The 23,805-nt window shown below is 66.0% G+C and overlaps 3 protein-coding genes across 19 annotated transcripts; 1 reads left to right on the top strand and 2 right to left on the bottom strand.

Annotated features, from left to right (window-relative positions):
* Positions 1 to 3: 3 nt before the first annotated feature.
* STAR (steroidogenic acute regulatory protein) lies at positions 4 to 14,178 on the bottom strand. 16 transcript variants are annotated; one of them, XM_074808224.1, is made up of 25 exons: positions 14,003 to 14,174; positions 10,126 to 10,221; positions 9,923 to 10,035; positions 9,191 to 9,268; positions 8,891 to 8,991; positions 8,715 to 8,807; positions 8,562 to 8,625; positions 8,345 to 8,485; positions 8,074 to 8,264; positions 7,961 to 7,998; positions 7,717 to 7,806; positions 7,417 to 7,625; positions 7,200 to 7,257; positions 6,981 to 7,118; positions 6,772 to 6,903; positions 5,176 to 5,370; positions 4,553 to 4,680; positions 4,398 to 4,457; positions 3,110 to 3,299; positions 2,454 to 2,567; positions 2,040 to 2,167; positions 1,801 to 1,959; positions 1,083 to 1,267; positions 858 to 951; positions 4 to 755 (listed from the first exon to the last, which is right to left on the bottom strand). In XM_074808224.1, exons 1-25 carry the CDS (start codon positions 14,052 to 14,054, stop codon positions 609 to 611), a joined length of 2,994 nt encoding a protein of 997 aa, XP_074664325.1. In that variant the 5' UTR covers positions 14,055 to 14,174; the 3' UTR covers positions 4 to 608. The 16 variants fall into 16 exon arrangements, 15 of the variants coding, with proteins under 15 accessions (XP_074664325.1, XP_074664323.1, XP_074664322.1 ...); XM_074808222.1 differs by having other exon boundaries at positions 4,398 to 4,680; positions 5,176 to 5,240; positions 5,344 to 5,370; positions 7,200 to 7,337; positions 14,003 to 14,172; XM_074808221.1 differs by having other exon boundaries at positions 3,110 to 3,303; positions 4,398 to 4,680.
* Positions 14,179 to 15,583: 1,405 nt separating this feature from the next.
* On the bottom strand, positions 15,584 to 18,328 carry LSM1 (LSM1 homolog, mRNA degradation associated). The gene is made up of 4 exons (XM_074808241.1): positions 18,205 to 18,328; positions 17,771 to 17,839; positions 16,769 to 16,884; positions 15,584 to 16,104 (listed from the first exon to the last, which is right to left on the bottom strand). Exons 1-4 carry the CDS (start codon positions 18,248 to 18,250, stop codon positions 15,934 to 15,936), a joined length of 402 nt encoding a protein of 133 aa, XP_074664342.1. The 5' UTR covers positions 18,251 to 18,328; the 3' UTR covers positions 15,584 to 15,933.
* A 130-nt stretch (positions 18,329 to 18,458) lies between these two features.
* Positions 18,459 to 23,648, top strand: BAG4 (BAG cochaperone 4). Of its 2 annotated transcripts, XM_074808240.1 has the most exons (6): positions 18,459 to 18,552; positions 20,302 to 20,562; positions 20,913 to 21,155; positions 21,377 to 21,513; positions 21,675 to 21,848; positions 22,162 to 22,395. In XM_074808240.1, the coding sequence occupies exons 1-6, from the start codon at positions 18,478 to 18,480 to the stop codon at positions 22,244 to 22,246; spliced, it is 975 nt and encodes a 324-aa protein (XP_074664341.1). In that variant the 5' UTR covers positions 18,459 to 18,477; the 3' UTR covers positions 22,247 to 22,395. The 2 variants fall into 2 exon arrangements, with proteins under 2 accessions (XP_074664341.1, XP_074664340.1); XM_074808239.1 differs by lacking the exons at positions 21,377 to 21,513; positions 21,675 to 21,848 and having other exon boundaries at positions 22,162 to 23,648.
* Positions 23,649 to 23,805: the final 157 nt, after the last annotated feature.

The raw sequence follows: 23,805 nt of genomic DNA on the forward strand, positions 1-23,805 counted from the left end.
GGGTGTGTGTTTTTTTTTTTTTTTCTTTTTATCTTGTGACAAATGAGATTTAAACTCAAAGTAGCCACACTGTAGAGATCTCTCAAGCTGACGCTCTCCTTGACAGGTTATACATGAGCATCTCTGCAGAGCTTTGGATCAATAAATAGTTGGACACTTTGTGTGTGTCTGTACAGGAAAAATAAATTAGAGCTGCTTCACTGCGTGGGGGAGAAGGGAATAAAATGTGTGTTTTGAGGGGAGGAGGGGAGTAAAGTTTGAGGTTTGCCCTGCGGAGCGTGGGCTGGTCCTCCTGCCTTCCTCCCTCAGCCCTAGGAAACACCACTACTCAGAGGTTGCTTTAGTCATTGGAACTAATTAGTGAGGGAGGTCGCAGGGGCCTGACGGAGCCAGCACCTGCTCAGTGGAGCAAAGGCAGGAGGGACTGACTTACATCCCTCCAGTTTTTGGTCCTCATTTGCACAATAAGCAGGTGCTGACTGAGTCAGGTCCCTGCGAGCTCCCCAACTCAACTGGTTTCAATAAATAAAGGTTGGTTTATTGATTGAAACTCTCTATCAATTAGTGGTGTCTACTGTTACAGCCTGTGCTAATTAACCAAGGTCTTGTTAATTAACTTGCGTCTGCCTGGCCCCGTTACACCCCTCGGGGAGGGCAGCAGCCGGTGGCCGGGCCAGGCGCTGCCGGAGGTGGTTGGCGAAGTCGACCTGCGTCTGGGCCAGCACCTGGTTGACGACCGTCTTCGGCAGCCAGCCCTGCGGAGAGCGGACAGAGCCCGGGGCTGCACCTCCCGCCCGGCCTGGCCACCGCTGGCCTGACTGAGCTGCAGGCCTAAATTAGCTGCAGGCCTGACTTACCTTCAGGTCGATGCTGAGGAGCCAGGTGAGCCTGGTGTGCGAGGGGCTGCCGGGCAGCGGGCGCAGCAGCATGCAGGTGGGGCCGTTCTCGGCTCTGCAAGAGGATGGGAGCCCCCCCTCAGACAGCTGCGTCTCGCTCACGCCCCCAGCCCCTGCTGAAGGCTGGCATGTGAATCCCACCCCCCCCCGCACCCCCCTAAGTGCCTGCCAAAGGCGCCTGCTCACCTGACGACCCCCTCCTGCTCCGGCATCGCCCCGTGCGTTGTGGCCACGCCGGCCAGGACGCAGGTGGAGCCGCGTCTCTTGGAGCACCGGACGCTCACAAAGTCCCGTGGCCCCACGACGTTGCCGGGGGTAGCGGCCGCCTTCTCGTGGGTGATCACTGTGTCCTTCCCAATCTTCTGGAGAATCTGGAGAGTTCAGAATTAAAACGTTAATTTGAAGCATCTGCTGCAAAGATGGCTGACAGCTCGCGTGTTGAAATACAAAACCTCAGTGTTTATTGTGAGAAAAATTGCAAATATCTGATCTGCTTCATCCCAGAATGCAGAACGTTACTTTTCAACATCTGCAAAGGGAAGGTGTCTCTCTTAACGCTTCTCTTATTCCAGAGACGCTGTGAAATTGCAAAATGCCCTTCCCTGCTCCTTGGGGTACGTTCTTTCTCCTCCAGTAACAGGACGGGGGACAGCGGTGCTGGGCTGCTCCTCGCCGTAAAGCGGGAGCACGACTCCTGCCGAGCAAAGAGCAGCGCAGCAGCTGCAGCTCGAGCTCCGGAGGAAGCAGACAAGAGAAAGTCTGGCTTCTCCCTTCCTTAAAAACGTGGAGAAATCCCTGTGCTCCCGCTGGGATGGGCAGAGCGATTCCTCGGCCCTCCCGAGGCCGCTCGGGGCAGCCCGTGGGTGTGAGCCCCGGCCGCTGGGGTCTGCCAGGCGCTGCCTACCTTGACTTGCTGGACGCTGGGATTCCAGTCCCCCATCTGCTCCATGTTGTCCACCAGCTCGTCGTACAGCGCGGCCAGCGGCTGCTCCACCACCACCTCCAGCCGGAACACCTTGCCCACGTCCGGGAGCACCTTGCTCAGCACTCTGTCCCCGTTACCCTGGCGAGGGGAGCGCAGAGTGAACACCACGAATATGTGCAGGAGGAGCGCGTCAGGCTGCTGCAAAGCGGAGCCCCTACCAGCACCGTCTCTGTCTTCCAGCCCTCCTGGTCCCCCAGGATGTTGAGAGATTTCTGGAGGGCCTCCTCTCCTTGCCTGATGTAAGACATCTCCACCTCGCTGAAGGGCTTCTCCTCCAGCCTCGAGCCTGCGCGGGATCAGACAGAAGCAGGACCGAGTTGTAAGAACACTGCGCAGCTAACGCACCCTCGTGCCAGATAAGCTTTATCTACATCAAATAAATACACTTCTCCGTGCCCAGGGGCTGGAGAAGGAAACGCAATTCCCGCTGCTTGCCTGCCTTTGCCCTTTGTTTGGCAAAAGCCCAGGCTACCCGCGAGCAGGTTTTCCTCCAAGCCCTCTCCCGAGCCCTGAGCCGTGACGGTCGCCCCCCGCCTCAGGAAGGGGCAGAGCCCCGGCCGCTGGTCACTTACTGAGCAAGGAGCTTCTTCTGCGAACCTGGTTGACCCAGGTGCTGGGCCCCGCGCCGCGGCAGGCAAGCTTGCTCAGCTCCTGGCTGATGGCAACAGCAGCTTGTCTTCTCAGACCTGAGAGCAGAGAGCGCATCACCCGCCAGCACCGCACCACGGAGGGCTTGCTATTTTATTTTATTTTTTTCCAATTTAAACATAACGACACTGAAAAAGTCTCTGCTCGCCGCCTTTGCTGGAGTCCCCACAGGCACAGAGAGCAGTTGACTGCCCCTGCGCTGCTCTGGGACAGAACAGTCCTACACAAACCCGGGCTTTGCTCCAGGTCTAAGCCACGCAGCATGCGGGGAGCAGATGAGTCGTAAAAATACTGAGGAGCAATCATGGGGATGCTCGGAAAAGGCCGTAGGAAATGGAGCACAAGAATACAAAACCCTCGCAGCCAGCGGGACCGTTACCTGCAGCTACCCCCCACGTTCAGCTGCGGCACACGCTGCCCCCCTCAGACCCCGGCAACAGTCCTGGCAGCAAGAAGGGCGACAGAGACAAAACACAAACCCAGAAAGCGACGTGGGACAGGGTGGGGAGAGCATCCCCGGAGCCTCCAGCCCCCTCCCACCACAGGCAGCCCGTGCAGGGGGGCTCCCCCGGCCCCTCACCGGTCATGTTGCGCAGGTTCTGGTAGGAAATGGCAGCACAGAGCTTGAAGGTGGCGGGCAGCATCTCCCTGGGCCGGAGCGAGCCGCGGGCTGCGGGCGGGTGTCTGCGGCGGGCGGGTGTCTGCGGCGGGCGGGTGTCTCTGCCCCGGCCCTCCCGGCGCTCGGCCTTAAGTACGCCAGCTGAAGGATGCTGGCTTGTCAGCAGGGAGATAAGAGCCATCACTTACGGCAGGGCCCCGGGGGCCAAGGCCAGACCCGGCTCCTCACGCATCTGCCGGGGCCACGGGTCGTGTCCGGCGAGTGGCCGCGCACACGTGGGCTGACACGTGCTCCTGCTCGGTGCGATGGAGCCCGGCCAGCCCCGGGGGCCCAGGCAGAGGCACGGCCGCCCTGCCCGGCTCGCACGGTGCTTTGCGGGCGATCCCCGGCCCAGGGACAATCCGTGGGGGCCCACAGCGCGGCTGTGCCCGCACGGATCATCACCGGGATCACGGGATAACGATCAGTTCTGACAGCTAACGGCAGATAACGGCGGATAATAACAACGGATAATAACAACAGGTAACGAGGGACAACACCCTCTCACAGCACAACCATCCCGGAATAACCGGAGCCAGGCTCAGCCCAGCCTCAGCTAAGGCTGGATACAAGAACCAGGGGACCAGACCCCACCGTGGAGCCCTCACCATGGCGGCATGCGGAAGCCCCAGTGCACGAGCCCAAACCCCGCGAGGGTGGGGGGGGACGGGGGGACACCCGGGCTGGCCGTGCATGGCCGGGCAGCACCGGGGATGCTTCGTGCACATGGCACGGACACGAGCGTTTCGGAGGGCACACAGCCCTCCCCCTCGCCCCGCAGAGCCCCGCGCGAACGCAGCCTGTCTTTCGGCCTCCATAAAGCTGAGTATTAAGATTATTAAGCCGCGAAACCTGAGGCTGGAGCAAGGGGCAGCCCCCGTACCTCCCCCAGAGGCCGGTTTATCTGCCGTGGGGCTGGGAGCGGTGGGCGACGGCAGAGAAGCGATAACGCTCAAGGATGAAATGACATTTCTGGGATGAGTTACGGCCCCAGAGACCAGCGCTCCCAAGAACCCGTGAATCACCAGCTGCTTCCTTTGACGTCAGCCCCTGCACCCTCCTGCGGGGAACCTGACCTTCCTCCCCGCTGTTGCAACAACTTGGCCAAGGGGGAGGTCAACCGCTCGTTGCGCCGGTGGCCCAGCCCCGGGGAGCCCCTCGCGTCCCCCAGCCTGCCCGCCGAGCCCCCCAGGGATGATTCGGGTCCTACCTGCCACCCGGGAACAGTCCCACTGCACCCCGAGACAGCTCCTCTTCCTCGCCGGGGCTGCTGTTCTCCACCACGTGCGAGAGAAGACACCTTGGCGATGCTGGTGGGGCCAGGAGGAAGCCAGAAGCTGCACCATCCCCTTCCCAAACGTTTACCGGGAAATCCCCATCGCAGCCGCGCTCCCGCTCGCCGACTGGTGCTGCGGCCCCGCGCAGGCGTGATTCCGGGGTCCCTCCCGCAGCTCTCACCCCGGCTGGGCTTCCTCCACCCGCTCCCCTCGTGCCTGCACACAGCGGGAGGGAAAATCAGGAGGGGTTGAAATCCCTGAACTGCTGCCGGGACCTCCCAGCCCGGAGCTTGGGCCAAACGGGGTCTGCGGTGCCTGGGGAAGGTGGGAGAGACCCTCCGGCACGGTGTGTCGCCCCCAGCCCCCCCGCAGCCCCCCTGCCCTGCTGGTGAGGCGGCTGGAGCCCCCCGGCCGGGCCCGTCGTTATCCCAGAGGGAGCAGGCGCTGCGGGGCACAAGGCCTCGGCACAAGGACACGCCGCTGTTTGTGAGAACCAAAACAGCCCGGGCAGAGCTGCCCCTCCAGCTCCGGGCTGGGGGGGGGCTGGAGGGGCACGAACCCCTCTGTGTCCCCCCAGGAGGGGACACAGCGACAGCCAGTGCCCCAAGCGGCACGCAGAGAGTCACAGCACGCCGGGCAGCGGTGAGGAAAGGCACCCAGAGCCCTCGGGGGGGGGGGTCTGGTTAATGGGGACGCCCCCAGGACACTCACCGGCTCCTGACGTGACCTCGGCATCTCCTCCGGACGTCGCTCGGGGTCCTGCTGTCGCCGTGCTGCTGCGAGGGGAGGGGACGGCAGCTCTCCCGCGGCACCGGGGACGGCACCAGCGCCGAGCGGTGCCACAGGCATCGGGGACGGGATTCGGGTCCCAGCACCTACCTGGGGCACCGAGAAGGTGCCTCTGCGCTGGGGCAGGAGGGGGCACGGCTGAGCCCACGCGTGCTCCAGCACCGCTCGCCTGCCCGGGGCAGGATGAGGCCCCAGCCACAGCCTGGACCTGCCTGGACCCACCCGGACCGTGGGCTGGGGGTGCTGGGGGCAAGGGGAGCGCGTGGCCGCATCCTGCACACCAGCCAGGGGATGCCTGGGAAGGTGGCACAGCCCCGCTCTGACATGGGCACCCAGCACCCCCCCACCCGTGTCCCGTGGGGGCAGGAGGAGGGAGAAAACACTGGGGGAGGTAAAACAGCTGAGAAAGCCCCCGCTGGGCCCTTGACCCCAGGAAACGCCCCCCACGTCCCCACGCGAAGTCACCACGCGGCTCCGTTTGCAGCTTTGAGCTTAAAAATGTACATCCAGGCGCTCAACGTACAAATATTTACAACTGTTTACAAATGTACAAAACCGGGTCGAATGTAAACCAAAGGAGGCAGAGATCCCCCGGGGTTCAAAGGCGCGGGGCCCACAGCACCCACAGCACCCACCGCAGGGCCCCCCCAGCCCACGTGCACTGTCCCTCGCACACACACGTGCACGGCCCCTCGTACTGGGCCCTTGTGCCCCCCCCCAGCCCCGAGGCTGCCCTGAGCTGTCCTGGGAGGACGGAGGGGAGCCCCCCACCCCCCCTAGCCCAGCCCCCTTCGAGAAAATTCCCTTCTCTGAGCCCATTTCACGCTGTGGTGGCCAAGGAGGGCGGGGGGGGGGACGAGGATCTGTTGGGGTGATCCCATCCCTCCTGCTGCAGCATGGCTGGGAGAGCTGGGGGTCTCCCGTCCCCCCCCCCCCCATTCCAAGGCTGCCTATGTTTCTATTCGGAGAGTGCAGATAAACCCCCAGCCCCTCGGTGCCCGCAGAGGTTGTGCACCCAGCTGGCGATAACGGGCTCAAACACAGCAAAAATAGGTCCCTGCCCTGGCCCCTTCCCGCTGGGGGGGGCAGCTGGGGGTGGCCCCACGGTGGGAGCCCCCAGGAACAGGCTGGGGGGCCGGGGAGCTGCCAGGGTTGGGGTTGGGCAGACTCTGCCCCTCTGTCACCCCCTGCCCACGCCAGCCCGTGCCAGCAGCTGGCACCCGCAGACCCCGGCCCCCGCGTTGGTCCGAGATAACCCTGAGGGGGCCCAGGGGGGGCTGGGGGCTCCCCCGGGACGGTGAGAGGGGTCAGGACGGTGCCGGGGTTCGGCAGGTGGAGTTGGCCGCAGGAGGGTGTGAGTTCACAGCGGCCGGGTGTGGGGGGTGGATGGTGGTGCCGATGGTGTAGTCGGCTGGCTGCGAGGGACAGACAGACAGACGGCAGGCAGTGAGCTGGGGGGGTCTCGGGGAGACCCCAGGACAATCCCCCCATCAAATAATCCCCCCCCAAGTCTCTTACGTGGCGCCGGAAGAGCCGCTGCAGAAGGCTGCGCTTGGGGGGCTCGGGCAGCTGCCTCCAGTCCAGGTCGGGGGAGCGGGTCCCGCTGGGGCCGAACACGTTGAGGTCCTTGAAGCACTCGGTCTCGATCATCTGGGGGGGAGTCGGGTCACCAGGGGGGGCAGAGTGAGAGCCCCCAGTGCCCCCTCAGTGTCCCAGGCCCCCGGTACCTCGTTCTGCCAGGGGATGGAGACGCTGCCGGTGGCGAACTTGGCGTAGAAATCGTTGTCGGTTTGGTCCAAGTTGACGCCCTTCACCGTCGAGAACTGCTCGATGTCCAGCACGTCCTTGCAATAAACCGCCCGGGGCTGCGGGAGCCAAAGGGCCGTCAGCGAGGGGGGAGCGGGGCTGCCCCCCCCCGCGGGCGCCCCCCCTGCCCTTCCCCTTACGTCCGGCACGAAGGAGGGTGTCATGATGCCGGCTTCCAGGCGCTTGAAGTTGATGGTCCTGAAGAAGGGGTGGCACTTCACCGCGGCCGCCCCGTCGGCCCCACAGCCCAGGCGCTGCTTGGGGTCCTTGGCCAGGAGCTGGGGAGGGGGACGGGCCGTCACGGCGGGGGGATGGCGCCAGCACCGGCCCCCACGGGCCCCGTGTCCCCAGGCTCACCATGGTGCAGATGGCCCGAGCGTCCTCGCTGAACTTGTCCGAGTAGAGCTCCGGCTCCTCCCGCACCCGCTTCTCCACCTCCTCCCGCTTCACCCGCTCCTTGCGGGCGCGGAAGGGCGACTGCCCCTCGATCATCTCGTACACCAGGCAGCCCAGGCCCCACCAGTCGGGGCTGAAGGCGTAGCGCTCGTTGCTGATCACCTCTGGGGCTGCGAGGCACCGGCCCCAGACCCGTCAGCGGCCCGGCACACCGCGGCATGGGGAAACCCCCCCCCAGGGCCAGCACAGCCCCACGCTCACCCATGTAGCCAACGGTGCCCACGCGGCCACGGATGGTCTCGCCCTCGGGGATCTTGATCGCCAGCCCCAGGTCGGAGATCCTGATGTGGCCTGGGGCACGGAGGGGGTTGAGGGCAGCGTCCCAGGGAGGAACCACCCCCCATCCTCCCTCAAAGACAGCCAGAGGCCCCCCCGGAGGCACACAGAGACCCATCCCCAAAGCCAAGAGCGCGGGCAGAGCCAGGCCCAGCGGCCCCCTCCTCACCATCATCATCCAGCAGGATGTTCTCGGGCTTCAGGTCCCTGCGGGGACAGACGGGCGGCTCAGCAGGCAGCGGTGGGGCCCAGCCGCCGCCGCCGGCCCCGCGCCGCGCTCACCGGTACACGATGCCCTCCTGGTGCAGGTGCTGGAGGCCGCAGCAGATCTCGGCCGCGTAGAAAACCACGCGCTCGTCCTCGAAGCCGGGGTTGCCCATGTTGTAGATGTGGAACTTGAGGTCGCCGCCGTTCATGATGGTCAGCACCAGGCAGAGCGCGTCCTTTGTCTCGTAGGCGTACGCCAGGCTCACCTGCGTGGCCCCCCTGGCCATCAGCGCCGGCCGTGGCCCCCCCCAGCTCCCCGCCCCGCCCCGGGGAGCGCGACACGCACCACGAACCGGCTGTTGACCTTCTCCAGGATCTGCTTCTCGTTCAGGGCCATCGCCTCCCCCTTCCGCTTCTTGATCCGCTTCTTCTCCAGTTTCTTGCAGGCGTACATCTTCCCCGTGGCCCGCACCTGGCAGGCGCACACCTGGGGGGGGGACACACGCAGACAGTGGGGGATGAGCCCCCACCATCGCCCCCCTCTCCTCCCCCCGTGGCCGTACCTCTCCAAAACCGCCCTTGCCCAGGATCCGGTATTGCCGAAACGTGTCTTTGGTGACCGACTGCCTGAAAGACACAACCCCGGGCACGTCAGCCCCGCCACCCCCTGGACACCCCCTTGGACCCCTCAGACCCCCCCCAGCACCCCCACTCACCTCTCCAGGTACTTCCACTGCAGGAACCGGTCAAAGTACATGCTGTCCCGGTAGTCGACGAAGGGGTCCCCGCTCAGGTACTCGTGCAAGGGGCTGCGGGGGGGTAAGGGGAGGGTCAGCGTCGCCTGCAGCCCCCCGCCCCCAGCTGCTCCCCCCTCCCCGGGCAGGGCACTCACCGCAGGCAGCTGCTGAAGAGATCCTTGCAGGGGCTCTTCTGCAGGTCCTGCAGGCACCGGCGGGCGTGGGGCTGGCCGACCTCGGGCAGGAAATCTGGGGACTGCCGAGGGGGGAGCAGATGGATGCACCCCCCCATGTCCCACCCCGGGTCCTGGCTGGGTGATGGGAGCCGTCGGGATGCCCAGAGAACAGGGATGCAGCCCCCCCAGACCCCCCCACCGCTGCCCTGCCCCCATCCCACCCTTGCCCCACCCTGCTCGGCTGCCCGGCGGGGGGGGAAAAGGCCCCCCAGGACTCACCTCCTGCTCCAGGAACCGGCGGATGATCTCCTCCCCCATCTCCTTCCGCTTCTCATCCGGGGAGAGCTCGTAGTCCGCCTGGGATGCCCGGGGAGAGGAGGGTGCTGCAGGCTCTGCCCTGTGCCCCCCGCCTCCCCAAACAAGCCACGCTTGCCCCAGCCATGGGGCGAAGAGCTGCCTGCACCCAGGGGGTCTCCCACATTGCTCCCCGCAGCAAGTTACCCAAAAGGGGGGAAAATAAATGTCCTGCGAGAGCCCTGAGAGCCGGCACAAGCCGGGGCCGGTTTACAGACGCGTTTCCCGTTAGCAGCCCCCACGGCTGTCGGGTCTCTGCACACCCAAGAGGCTCCAGCTGCTCCCCCCGAGGCCCCCCCCGAACGCCGACCCCGCCGCGGAGGGCACACACCCGCTGCCGACCCCAACTGCGCAGAAACGGGGAACACGGATCATTTTATGAGGCTCGTGTTTCCCGTTCGCCAGCAGCCGGAATCTCCCGGCACCGGGGCGAACCTCGCAGCGGGTGGATTCTCCAGGAGCTTTTTGAGCTTGCTGGGACGGAGAGGTCGTGGCGGAGGACGGGAGAGGAGCCGGCAGCGCACGGGGACGGGGCCCTGGGGCACACGCTGCCAACCCGCCACGGCCCTCGGCAAAACCCCATCCCGGGAAAACGCCTCCCGGGCGTCGCGGTCCCCGCGCAGAGCCGGCGCGGTGGCACCCCGCGGGGTCCCTCACCACGGCGTCCAGGAAGCGGATGCAGCGCAGGAGCTCCGGCCGCGTCTCGCAGAACTGCCGGAAGAGCAGCCGGCCGATGGGCTGCTTCTGGCACAGGCTGCCGTAGTCCTGCTCTGCAAGGGAAGGGGGGACGTGCCACGCGCCGTGCCCCCAGTGCGGCCGCAACCCGGCTCTGCCGCTTCCCGGTGCCCTCCCCGGCTCACCCAGGCCCTTCCGCAGCTCATCGCACTGGCTGATGTGCGGGAACCGGAGGATCTCCCGCCACTTCTTGCTCCTGCCCTTCCGCTTGCCACCACCACCTGCAGCCAGGGGAGAGGGAGAAGAGGTGACGCTGGCAGGACGGGCGTCGCAGCTCCAGCCCAGCCAGCGACGGGGGGAACAGGACGGGTTTCCCCCCATCCCACCACTGCTGGTCTCCAAACCCACCGCTCGGACACGTCCCCACACGCCGCCAGCGCTGGGGCTTTGGGCAACTCTAAAGCCGCGTGGGAAAACGCATCGTCAGCCCCGGAGAGGGCTCCGACCCCCTCGCCCCGAGCAGCCGAGGGGATCCCCACCAGGTCACAGCTCCCAGCCCCGCTCCAGGGCAGGACTGGGATCAACGGGATCTCCTCGGCATCGCCTGGCGCTGGGGGCGGCCGAGCCCGGCGTGTGCAGGCTTCCTCCCCAAACAATGCCGCGGCCCCACGCCGCTCCCTCCCGTAAACATCTGGTTTCCTTATTTCCCCGCCGAGCCGCTCGTCCCGCATGCGGGGCTGCAGCAGCCCAGCCCCGGCCTCCTCGGGGACGGGGACTCTCCAGGGACGAGGAGGGGGCAGAGGAGCGGCTCCCCCAGCAGCAGCCGCTCCAGGCCAGGGGATGCTTGGCCCGTGAAGTCACCCCTACAGGGACCTGACATCAGCGCGGCTCCGAGCTGGTGACGCCGAGGCGAGGCCGGGGGACGCCGCGGTGCTGGGCTCCGGCGTTTCGGCCGGGCAGAGCTTCCTGCCGTCATCGGCTCGCTTCCTCCGGCAGGAATAGCCCTGGCGGCACGCGGCCCTGAGCCCTGAGCGCCGGAGGAAGAGGAGCAGCCGCTCCCCTCGGCCCGCAGTGCCCAGGCCGGAGCCCCCCGGGCAGCTGGCAGAGGGGGGATGCCCAGGCAAGGACCCTCCGCCCGCCCCAGGAGCCACCCGAGATGGTGGGGGGATGCTCGGAGGCCGCGGCTCCGTGGCCAGGCTCAGCGGCACGTTGGCCACTCAACTCCCTCCCCGCCTCGCCCGGGGACTCTGCGGGTGTCAGCCCCCAGCAACCCGCACCACCCGGCGCTTTACGGCGCTCTGTCTGAATTTCAACTTGTTTGCTGCGACAATAAAAATAAATTAACGCTCACCACCCGCGCCCCAACATGTCTGAGCCCCGGGGACGTGCTCTCAGCCGGAGCCTCACAGGCTGCAGCATCCTCCTTCCCCGGTCCCGTCCCCCCGGCAGCGTCCAGGCACGGCACAGCCGGGGCGAGCGGGAAGAGCACCGTGTCCCCAGGGTCACTGTCCCCGGGTGAAACTGCACCAAAACCGACCCACGGCAGAGCCGCCCCAGCGCCCACCGAGGCCCCAGGGCAAAGGGGGAGCGGGGCTCAGGGTGGGACCCGCTCCTGCCCCCGCGGTGTGCTCGGGCAAGGCAAAACCCGTCCTGTTCCCTCCCCAGCGAAGTAAAGGGGGAAAAACCTCAAAGTAAAGGGGGAAAAAATACATATACACAGTCTTTGGGCCCCCTCGGAAGCGACCCTGCCCTCGCCTCGGAGCTGGATCCTGGCAGCCGGCTGAGCCGCACAAAGGGCCGGCAGCTGCTCCTGCCCCGGCGTGGGCCTGCTGGCAGGGCAGGGGGGGCCGGGCACAGCCCCCCCCCAGCACAGACCCCTTGGTGCTGGGCAGGGAGCACCCACAGGGACACCCCGGAGGCACCCAGCCCCTCTCCCGAGGGCGTGTGGGGAGCAGCCATCGGCCGTGCTGGGGCATCCCACCACTGCCTGCTGGCTGCCTGCTCCCTGCCTGCACCAGCGAGAGCCACGCGCCTGCCAGGCAGCGGGATGCAGCGGGGAAGATAAAATGAGGAACCGGCGCTTGCCTGGGCCCTGCTCCCCACAAGCAAACGGCGCCGGGAAACCCTGCGAGAATGCGGACGCTGCCAAACTGACCACGGCCCCCAGAAAAAACTGCGGGAAGCAAAATAAAACCATTTCTCAGCGGAAAGGAGCCCAGGTACCAAACGGTGCAGCACACGCGGGGGTGCGTGTCCCCCCAGGTCCCCCATCACGCGGTGAGACGGCACCGATGCCCGGTGAGGTGTGGACCTGGCTGCCCCCGCCCCGCGAGCCATAAACCCTCACTCACCGCCTCTTATCTCCTCCGCGCCCGCACGCTCCTGGGATTTTATCCCGGGCACTTCCGTGGGCGGACGAGCCCTTTGGGTTCCCTGAGCTTTAGGAGCCCTCAGGGACACCAACCCTCCCTCGAAAGCCCCAGCGGAGACCCCGGGGGGTCCGGCCGCAGCCCTCGTGGGGCCAGGTGGGGGGAGCAGCCCCCCCAGACCACCTTTTGGGGGACAAAGCCCCCGTCCGTGCTGCAGGAAGGGCTGCGAGGGGCCCTGCAGCAGAGCAAGGCCCTTCCGAGGGGTGCAGAGGGCAGCAGCAGCTCGGGGAGCCCCTCAAACCACGGAGACCACAAACTCACAGCCCAGCCCGGTGCCGGCACCCACCCACGCTGCATCCAGCACCCCCAAAAGCGCCGGGAGTGCGGAGCCGCCTGCCCGGGCCAAGCCCCCCCCGCACGTCCCGAGGACGGAGGAACTTGGCCAATTACAGATGGTGGCGATGGCTGCGGCGGGTGCTGGGCCTGGCTGAGCCCCCCCCGCCTTCGGCATGAGGCCGGCCCGTGACCCCCAAGCGTGGGGACCCCCAGCCATGACTTGGGGGGGTCTCAGCTTTCCGCTGAGGCGGCTCCGGTCATCCCCACGCTGCCGGGAGAGAAGCGGCCGCCCAGCCAGGACCCAGCCCTCGTCCTGCTCCGCTTCCCGGCTTCCGGAGCCTCTCGCCGCCGTCGCACACCGACATGACCCCGTTCGGCGGCCGCGGCGGCAGAGCCCCCCCTCGCTCCCGAGGCCACAAGCCCCGTGCCCAGCTCGGGCTCGGACGAGGCCCCGGCTCCCGCGGGCGGCCGTGGCGCATCCCAGGGCACAGGAGCGGGGTCCAGCCCCGAGCGGGGAGCGTCGGGGCGAACGTCTGGCCTCGGCGCTGAGCTCCCGACCCCAAAGGCACCGGTCCCGGCGCAGGAGCCGTCCCCGCGGCGTCACCGGTGCTGCTGGAAGCGACCGCCATGGGGGGAAGGAAAGCTTTAGGGGAGAGGGATTCCCAAGAAGAACCAGGATCACGTCCCGCCGCCCCGTCGGTGGCTCTCGGGGCCGTTTGCTTTTCGGTCGCAAAGGTTTAGCGACGAGGGCACCGGTTTTCCAAAGGAAACCAAAAGCAAACAAAGGCGCCCGCGCTGCCCCGGGAGCCCGTGCCAGGCCCCGCGTTGGGAGGGGGCGCGGACACCCGCGGCCTTTGGCCCCCCCAGGCCTCGCCCCGGCTCCTGGCCGGGCTCAAACCGGGGCGGCGGCGGCACCTGGGCCGGGATTTTCCTGGCAGCGCCCGTTTCGCTCAGGCCTGCGCCGTCCTGGCACCGGCGGAGTTTTGCTCGCGTCCTGCTGGCACGGACGGACGGACGGACAGGGCAGGTCGCGGCCGACCCCCGTCCCCCGCCCGGGGTGTCTCAGCACCCGGGGAAACGGCACCGAAACGGCTTTTGGAATTCTCTGCCCCGCGCCCCCGGGACGGCTGGGACAGACGGACGGACGCGTCCCGCGGCACCGGGGCGGCCGTGACCTCCGGGGGCGGGGGGGGGGGGGGGGGGCTCGGCCATGCCCACCCGGGACCGGGGGGTGCGTGGGGTGACCCGGGCCGGGGGTACCCGTTGGCGGGGGGGGATGCAGGGAGGGTGCGTGGGGAGGGGCGCGGGGATGCAGCGTGGGACCGGGGAGGGGGGGAGGAACCGGGGGACGCGGTACCTTCGCGGGCCTTGAGCAGGACGGTGTTGGCCACGATGTTCTCCAGCTCCATGGCGCGGCGGGGGGGGGCGGCGGGCGGCGGAGCGGCCCCCCCGCCCGCACACCATGCCCGGCCCGGCGGCGCGGGGCGGTCCGGCCGCTCCCGCCGCAACCGGCCGCCTCCGGGACGGGGCGGAGGGGGGGGGGAGTGGGGGGGTGGGGGTGCGTCACCGCCGTGACGTCACGGGCCGCCCCCTGGCGTCATGGGCTTATGTAAGGGGCAGAGCCGCGCCCCGCCGCACGGGAGCGCCCGCCCCGCTTCGGGGATCGGGCGGCAGCAGCTCCTTGCACCCCCCCCCCCCCCCCGCGGGGGTGGGGGCACCGACCCCTGGACCCCCGGCAGCAGCAGGATGCACCTCAGCAGCCTTCCTCCTCCTCCTCAGCGCCCCACAGCCCCCCTGTACACACAGGGAGTGGAGCCCCGTTCCCCCCGCAGCGCGGGGCTGAGCCCGGGGACGGGACCCACCCCCCCGCACCCCAAAACACCCCCTTTCCCCCCCTCCCCGAGCAGGAGGGGCAGCAGAACGAAACCAAAGAAGCCGTTTCCTCCCGGCGGAGGTTTTCCAGCTGCAGGGCCCTCACCCCGGTCTCCAGAAAGCCCTTTTTTTTTTTTTTTTTGTTAAAGCAAGAAATTGCATTTCCTTGTTTACGCCTTTTCTACCACTAAACTTGCACTATCCCACACCAGCCTACACGAGTAAACACAACGGGGAAGACACATTTCCTCCCCAAAAGCAAGAAGCCCCCACCTCAGGGCTCAGGGAAACGCATTTTTGGGGTGCCCAGGCAGTGGGGGGGGGGGGGGGGGGCAGCCCCGGCCATCGGCTGGGCAGGAGAGCCGCAGCCAGACCCGTTCGTACACGGCATGTGCCGGCGAGCGGAGCTGGGCTCGTCCTGATGAAACGAGCCACTGCGGAAGAGAAAACCCACTCGCGGGGCCCCCCCTCTGCTCCCCCCCCAGCACAGGCACTTCCCCGAAAGAGTGTTTCACTTCACAGGGAAATGAACCAAAAGGGGTTTCGCAGGGAGAGCCCACGCCGCTCCCACGGCCTGGCAGCTGCCCAAAACCAACCCAAAACCAACCCCCGTGGCACAGGACAGCGCCCGCCCGACCCTGTCACCCAACGCCCCAACAGCACCAACTGTCGGACCCTCCAACCTGCCGGAGTCGCACCAGCTCCCCCAAAGCGCCGAGACCAGGAGACACTGCCAGTGGCCCAGGGGCTGCCAGTGGCCCAGGTGTGGCTGCACCAGCCCAGCTGCGGCAGCTCTTCATCAGCCAGTAATTAGTGGGCTCAGCTGCAGGGGAACAGCCACAGCCGGGCTGGGGGGAGCTGGCAGCCCTTGTCGGGGTGCGGGGGGTACCCAGGGGCACCCCTGTCCTGCTCCCCGTAGGGATCTTGCCCTCGGAGCGAGCCCCCCCCGGCAGGTCCAAGGGTCCCGTTTCCCCCCTGCGCAGCGCCCGGCGGGGACAGGAGCTGGCACGAGGGTGATCGTCCTAAGAGAGGGGAAAGCGTCAGGTCCCAAACACGGGCAAAACCATTGTGACTGAGATCAAGGATTTATTTACACGTCAAGGAAAAACTCTCACCCAGAGTCCCGTGAGGAGGAAAAAGCAAACAAACCTGAAGGACCAAGCGATTTGCCTCCTGAACACAAACGCTCGCGCTCGGCCACCCCCGAGGGCAGCCGAATGCCTTCTCTCCTCCTTCTCCGCAAGGAGAAGCTAAAGGCATGATTTTCTTTTTTTTCCTCTTTTTTTACAGTTATCTGCGCCACAGAAAACACAATCTGAAAATAAAAAACCTCCTTTGCAAAGAGCCGTGCCCAGGCGCGGGCGGATGGCGGAGCAGCCCTCGCCGTGCGGGGGGGCAGGGTCCGAGGGGCGGCGCTCAGTACTCGTCCAGGGTGTCCGCCCGCGGGACGGAGAGGCCCCGCTCCTTCAGCGCCTGCACCTTCAGCTTCTCCGACTCCTGCTTGGCCTGCTGCTCCACCCGCTGCTCCTCCAGGATCTCCTCGATGGAGACCTGCTGCAGCGGCGTGTCACTCTCCTTCTCCAGGTCCTGCAAGAGAAGCAGCGCGCTGAGCTGCCGAGGCGTGGCAGGGTCCGAGTCCTGCGCTCGCGGGCGCCCGGGTCCCCCCAGGGTCACACTCCCAGATTTGCACGCGCAGGACAGTCTCCTCCAAGCGAGCCCGTGCCCACGCAGCTTCCGCGAGTCCCAGCAAAAGGCGGAGGAGATGCAAACTGGAGGTGCTGGAGGCACTTGGGACCCCCCGGGATGGGCGTCCCTGGGAGGGGGCTCCCTGAGCTCAGCCCAAAGCGAACGGTCCCCGGCTCCTCCCCAGCCCATCCTGGTGTCCCCTGGTGCTGAGGCAGCAGGGAGGTGACAGCCCACGGGCAGGCACTAATGACACCCTCCAGCAATGCCACACGCAGGCTGGGGCTCCCCCACGCCTCCCCCCACGATGCTCTTCACCCCTCGCGTCAGCTGCGGGACGGTGCCTCCGCCCCCACCCTCGGCTCACGGGGGCACCTCTGTGATGGCTCAGCCCGAACCAGCCTGGGGAGGGGGCTCAAACTTCACCCCCCGCAGCGGGGCAGGGACCGTATTTGACAGCAGACGGACAGACAGACACCCCACGCCTCGGACAGACAGACACCCCACGCCTCGGCAGCGCCGCTTGGAGTCACCGCAAACACCGGGGCAGGGCCAGCTCCTCACGTACTATTTCCCCCAGCAGAACGACGTTCTCGCCTCTCACAACGAAGATGCCTCGAGGGATGTCCCCGTACTTCTTGCCCACATGGATGCGCTCCACAGTCTGGTGCAACACCAAGTTCGCTGCAGCGATCGGGAGAGAGGAGAGAACCCAATTCCGCTGTTTTCCAGCTGTGAAATGTCTCGTCCCGGCCCAGACCCAGAGCAGCGGCGGCACCGGCGCTGGCCCAGCCCTCGGCAGATCCCCTGGGCCGGGTCACCGAGGGCACCGACCGCGTCCCCGGCTGAGACGCGGCGGGTGCAGCGACGGGCACGGCAGCTCCCGGCCGTGGGGCAGCCCCCACCCTCCAGCTCCCGCTGCCTGCGCGGGCAGGGCGGGCAGGACTGCGAGCTCCGACCAGCGGGGCCCGAGCCCCCCCCAGCGCAGACAGCGGCCTCGCTGGTGCCACAGGGTCTGGGCAGGGACCAGGCACGGACGTCACCCGGCGCATCCTGGGCTCTTTCTGCCCCAGAAGGGGTGTCCGAGCACCAGCGCTGGGCACGGCCAGGAGCGGGGGGAGCAGCCGGTCCTGGGAGAAGCCTCCGTGAAGCTCCAAGGCCGGGGGGGACACGCAGGCGGGTGTTTCACCCACAACACAAACGCGCTCTAGAACCGTGAGCTGCAATGCCATCGCTCTGCGCGCAGCTGAATGGATTTCTTGTCAAACTCACGTTGTTTTTAGCCAAGGAAACGCGTCCTCCTGCTTGGGCCTGGACGGTACTGCCGGGGCGCTAAGTGGGGACCACGAAACGGGGGACCCTCCCCAAAGCCAGGCTCTGTTAAGCCAGCGGTTGGGATGGGTGCAGCTCTGGTAAGCGCAGCTCTGACGGGCAACGGGAGCATCACCCAGCTCACACCGATGGGCACCGTGGGGCTCCTCTCCTCCTCCTCCCCCCCGCCAACCCCTGCACACCGGAGCGTGTCCAAAGCCCGGCCTAAGCCCCCGGCAGCCCCCCGGGGCAGACGTACCGAACTGGTCGATGCTGCGCAGGTACCCGATGAGCGTCCGGCCGTCCCGCAGCAGGACCAGGTGCTTCTCTGCGGGACAGGGAGAGCGGGGGGGGGTGTCAGCCACGACCACGCGGGGGCATTAACGCCCCCGACCCCCCCAATATACAGCGTGGGGAAACCACCGACGTGCGTTAACTGCTCCCCCCCCGCAGCGACGCCTTCTGCTGCAGCCCCACGCGGGACCGGTGCCCACGGCGGGGGGCAGCTCCCCGGTGGAAGGAGGTGCGGGAGGGTCCCACCACCCTACAGCGGGGAGCAGCACCCGCGCGGAAAGAGCGGAGGGGGAGCGACCGTCCCACGGGGGAACAGCACCCGCGGGGGGCAGCGGGCACCGGCCGCCCCACGGGGGACGGTGGGAGGGTCCCCGGTGCCCGGCCCCGCGGCGCACTCACTGTCGATGTCCTGGATGAGGCTGGCGGTGCCGGGCATGTAGTTCATGGTGGTGCCGCCGCGCCGCCCCCAGCGGAAGCGCCGCCATGCGCCGGTGCCGCCGCCGCCCCGGAACCGCCCCGCCGCCGCCGGGCGGGGCCCACCGCGGCGCTGCCCTTTTAAGCCTCGGCGGCCGTGCGCGCGGGGCGGCCGCTGATTGGTCCGCGCCGGTTGGGGCCCGGCCGGTGATTGGTTAGCGGCGGCCATTGGCGGCGGGACGGGGCGGGGCGGCGGCCATGGAGCCCCGCGATCGCGCCGCCGAGCCGGGCCCGCCGTGGCCCCCCGGGTCCCCCCGCCCGCCGGCGGCGCAGGTAACGGCGGGGGCGGCGGGAGGGGGACGGCGGCCGCCCCGAGCCCGGTCCCGGGCGCTGAGCCGAGCGCAGCGGGGATGGAGCCCGCCCGCTGGTGGAGCGGGAGCCCTTGTCCCGGCCCCCCCCCCCACCGGTAACGGGCAGCTGAGCTTCCCGCCCGCAGCCACCACCGGGCCGGTTCCGCCACCCGCGGCGGGCGGCCGGGGGGGGATGAGCCCGTACGGGTCAGCCCTGCGCCGCCGGTACCTGCCCCCCCCCCCGATACACCCGGCCCGCCCCGCCGGCCGGACCCGGAGGCTCAGCCTTGCCCCGCTCCAGGCCGGTTTATTTCTGGCTCTCGGGGTTTTATCTCCGGAGGGATCCGTTTGCCTTAAAAATCCGCCCCCCGGGTCTGGGCAGGTGTTTAAACTGCAGAAAAATACACAAACCGACCCGAAGTTTTACCCCCGTACCCAGTTCAAGGTGACATTTCCAGGGCGGGTGTGTTCAGGGAGAGATCGCCGGGGAAATGCCGCCCCTGGGCCGGCTCGCTGCGGGGACGACTGGGGGGAACTGGGATGACTGGGGGGAACGGGGACGACTGGGGGCAGCTGGGCAGCGCCGGGGCCAACCGGCCCTTCGCCGGCGGACGGACCTGCCGCTGCCCCAGCGGGAGCGGGGGGCCCTGGGGAGGCGACCCCCGCCGCGTCCCCCCCTTCGGGGCACGGCAGAGCCCCGCCAGCGGGGGCGTTTCCACCCCAGCCCCACCGCGAGGGGGCAAAACCATCGCCGGTCCCGCTGTGCCCCCGCCCCGTGACTTGCTCTGCCCGGGTCTATTATTTATCGGTTTATTGCAGCAGCAGCTGTTTTCAGGGGCCGTTGCACAAATACTGTGCGAAGAGAAAGGCTTTGCTCTTTCCAAAGAGGCTGTCTGCTGTCCGGACAGAACTGCGGGTTGTTTTAATCCGACGGGACGTGTAGGTTTGATCCGGCCCTTTCATAAATCCCAGCACACAGGTGATACGATCTCTCCTCCGTGAAACAGCTCGCAGGCAAAAAACTGCTTTGCCCAGAGCTGGAGGGAGTCACCCCAGAGCTCCTGTCCCTCCGTGGTGAGAGGGAAACTCGCGTTCAATATCCATCGATTCCGTGGATGTGTTCAGGTAGATTCTGGCCGGACAGACCTTTCGTCCAAGTTCTCCACCCCGACGGCTCCCACGGCCGCAGCGCGACCGGCGGCGTGGGGATCTGAACACCCACCCCCCGGGTCCCACGACTGGTAGATCTCGTCCACTTGCGTCGTTTCTGTTTGCAGACTGAAAAAGGAACTTTCCTGGCATGTTTTTCACCCACCGGTCGGTGACTATGTTGACATGGTTGAACCTCCTCAGAGCTGCCTGCTGTGAGGAACTGGGCGCCTATTTCTGGGCGAAGCTTAGCGGAGTGAAGCGTGGTTTTCAGCTTAGTGTGTCCCCTCTGTTCCCGACAACCCGTCCCCCTGTAACACCCCGCCACTGCCCGTCTGCCCGCGCGTGCTGCGGGGGCAAAGCGTGAGGCCGACGGGTGTTTATTGACAGCGGCCAACAGAAAGTTGTGTTAGAGCAGGAGAACCTAAAACTGGGGCAAATCAGCCTGGGGACAAAGGAACCCCATAGTTAAACACTGCGGGAAGGGCCAGTCCTCTCGCCCGGCAGCTGCTGGGCCGGACCGGAGCCTCTCTGCCCCTCTCCATGGCCCATCACCTTTCCTCTGCTCTTCCCTCCTCCCCAGGCAATGGATTCTCCCTACGCCAACGGAGCCTACAGCCCCCCGTACCCCCCGGCTCCCGGCGCTGCCCTGCACTATGCCGGCCTGCCGCAGGCACGGGGGTACTACTGCTCGGGGCCCCCGCGGCCCCCCTACCCCACGGAGTCCACGGGCATGTACCAGCCCCCGTCACCGGCTCCCCCCTGGAGCTATGCCGCGCCAGACTGCCCCGCCGAAGGGTCCTCTCTCAGGAGGCAGCAGGTTCCTGGCTACTCCCCACCGCAGGTAAGAGGCCGAGCACCGGCCACGGCAATTTCCAGCCCCAGTGTCGGTGCAGCTGCTGCGTTTGCAGTTCCTGGGGTACAAGGAGTTGCTTTATGGGGCCCCCAGTGCCTCCTCCAATGGATCTGTGGGTCCTGGTGGCCGTTGTGCCGTGAGCAGCTTGCCCTGCCTGGTTCTATTCTTATAAAAACTGGTGGTCGCCCCATTCTCCAGAGGCTCCAAGCTTGTGGGCTAGGAGAGCAGGAATCGGGCAGCGAGCCTGAGGCTGCGGCTGTTCCCAGCGCTGTCTGGAGGGAGCGGGGCTCGGAGCGACTCCAGGGGTAACGCCTGTTCCCCCCCGCCTCTTCTTGCAGACCCCGGGAATGCCCATCCCGCAGTATCCGTACGGAGACAGCAGCCCAGGGGTCACGGCGCAGGGGCCTCCGCCACAGCCCAGAGCCCCGGAGGACACGTGGGCTCCCCACGCCGTCTACGGGGTGCAGCCGCGTTACGCCTGGCCCGCCGCCTCGGCGCACGGGAGCCCCTTCGCCTCCGAATCGCATCCGCCCTGGCCTGGCAGCGGAGCTCCCCCCCACCCTCCCGCGTGGGACTCGAAGGTACGGGCGATGCTGCTACGGCGCGTGGCCGTGCCGGGTCCCGGCCGTGGTCAGGCCTCCTAGATCATACGGCTTTCCTCAAAACCTGCCTCTGTCTCCTGGGAATGCCCCTTTCTCCCAGCACAGCCAGTTTAGGTAGAAACAAAGCAGCAGGTATCCAGAGTGCTGCCGGCAAAATCTATTTGCATATAGGAGACCAAAATCCACGGTTGTAATTCCAGAAAGGTACTGGAGATACCAGACATCTCAGGGCAGGTCTTGAAATGGGTCAGACCTCGTCTCGGTTGTCCAACTCCTCTCTCTCAAGCAGCGGCACTGTCAGAAATCCTCCAGCACAGAGCGTGGGACTAAGCTGCAGGTCAGTCTGCAGACTCTGCTGCAGCAGACTCTGGTGTTCCTCTACAGCTGCTTGTTTTGGGCACAGTCATCCTCTGCTGAGGAATGTTTTAAGCAAAAAAAGTAAGGAAACGATGCATTAGGGGGGGTCTGCTCATCTCGGCTTTCTCTGGGTTTGATCAGGAGTCAGATGACTCCCCAGAGGTTTGGTCCCCAGGGCTGGCAAACCCTGACGGGGGGATTTGGGGGTGGGGAGGCCGCTGTTACCTGGGAACAGCTCCGATGTGTGCTACCTGCAGAGAAACGTGGCTTTCTCCAGACCCTGCTGAAATCTAGTTCCATCTCCCCCCTTGGCAGGTAACGCGTGTTCTCGCGCTGGTTCTCCCAGACACGCGCCTCTTGCCGGGGATCTGCCCTTTCCTGGCCAGGGACTGGGCTGAGGCTCCGTGTCCCTCTCTGGGACTTCCCGCAGAAACCAGCCCGCTGGGCAGGGTGGGGGGTGCCAGCCCGCGGGGACCTCACGGTGTGTGACCGTCCCTGGCCTGTCCCCCCGGGCACACACAGCTCAGCCCTGCCCGCCGGCCTTCCCAGGGCGGGATGGGAGATTAAAACCCTGCCTGTAAGGGAAATGCACTTCAAGATATTTTTTTTTTTTCCCTCCTGACTGCAGGATGATGCTTACGACAAAGCCGAGCAAAGTGCGAACCAGCACAACTACTACTCCGACGTCGATCACCAGCACCCCGGGACAATGAACGCCCACAAGCCGCCCCCCCCGGCCCACAGCAGGCCGCCCCCCCTGCCCCCCAAGGTGCAGTACAGCGCACAGCCCCAGATGTACGACGCCGCCCCTCGGAAGCCGTCGCCTGGGAACCAGGAGGCTGGTTTTAAACCTGGTGACCAGCCTTCAACAAATTCTGCAGCTGTCCAGCCAGAGATTCAGAGAATCCTCCACGTTATGGGGGAGGCTGAAGAGCTGGAGCAAGAGGTGGATGAATTTGTAGGAAAAAAGACAGATAAATCCTACCGGCTTCTGGAGGAGATGTTGACCAAGCTGCTGTTGGAACTGGATTCCATCGAGACCGGTGGCCAGGACAGTGTTCGGCAGGCCAGGAAAGAGTCCGTCCACAGAATTCAGGCCATACTGGAAACACTGGAAAGAAAGGGATTGTGAAAGCACATCAGCCACAACACAGAGCCTGTTGTTGAGGTTCCAAAGAGTTTTAGTTCTTTCAAATCTCAGCTCTTTCTGCTACGCACTCTTGACAATGGAATAGCAATAAGCCCCGAGTTAAAAAAACAAAATGAAACAAAACCACCAAAAATAACCCACCCAGAAACGCAGCCCCGAGAAATAACTTGGCAATGGACAAATGACGAGAGGTCTGACGCAGCAAACTGAATCGTTTGTTTGTTCCAGGCTTCAGAGAAGCAGAAGCACCTGAGGTGCTGACGCTGCAGAGGTCTCCGTGGGGGTCCACATCCTCTTCATCAGCAGGAAGAAAATCCCTGTACAGAGCTCCCCAAACCAGGCCTCATCTGGAGGTGCCTCCTGCAGCCACAGCAGTTCTTCGAACCACCGGAACACTTGTCAGATGTGGTCACCGTGGCACCGCGACCTGCAGCCACAAGCCAAGGCTCTGGGCTTGTTGGTCACTGCGTGTATTTTCAGCTTCAGCTTCCTCGCCCTAAAACCTCGTGTGTCGTCGTGGGGTCCTCTTTGGTCTTGGTACACTCAGGCAGCGATGCTGAGGTGCTGTAGGAAGGGCCCACGCTGGCAGCCCGCCGGCGCGGGCGCACGTCACCTCGTGCTGCTCCTCCTCTCGCCAGGAGCCAGCCCGCGGTGTCCCCCCCCAGACACGGGGACAGGGGCTGGGAACCTCAGTTCTGGGCTGAAACGGAGAGGTACAGGCAGAGGAACAATGTCAGAGCAGAGCAACGCGCAACGGTGGGGTGCTTGGAAACGCATTCCAGGTCACTTGGGTAAAAATCCACTTTTTAATTGTAATGTCCTTCACATACTGCAAGTTTTGTATTCCGCTGCGAGGGCCGGGAGCGGCTCGGGCTGCTGTTAACCTGGTCACCGTGTGTTAAGTGAGTCATTACTCTGTGTGACGAGATAATAAACCCTGACAACTTTTAAATGTTCTTTTGTAATTGAGGCGTCTCAAAGTCTCTTTTCTTTAAAGTTGTGGGCAAGGTTGTGTCACTTAGACCTGCCTGTAGCCAAAGCACCAGCCAGGCCGTCCCAGCGGCCCAGCTTAGGGGTGAGCGCAGGCAGTTACCTCCGAGAATGCTTCTTTTGGGGGGTGCC

Source organism: Strix aluco, chromosome 28 (assembly GCF_031877795.1).
Source record: "Strix aluco isolate bStrAlu1 chromosome 28, bStrAlu1.hap1, whole genome shotgun sequence".
Lineage (NCBI taxonomy): Eukaryota > Metazoa > Chordata > Aves > Strigiformes > Strigidae > Strix > Strix aluco.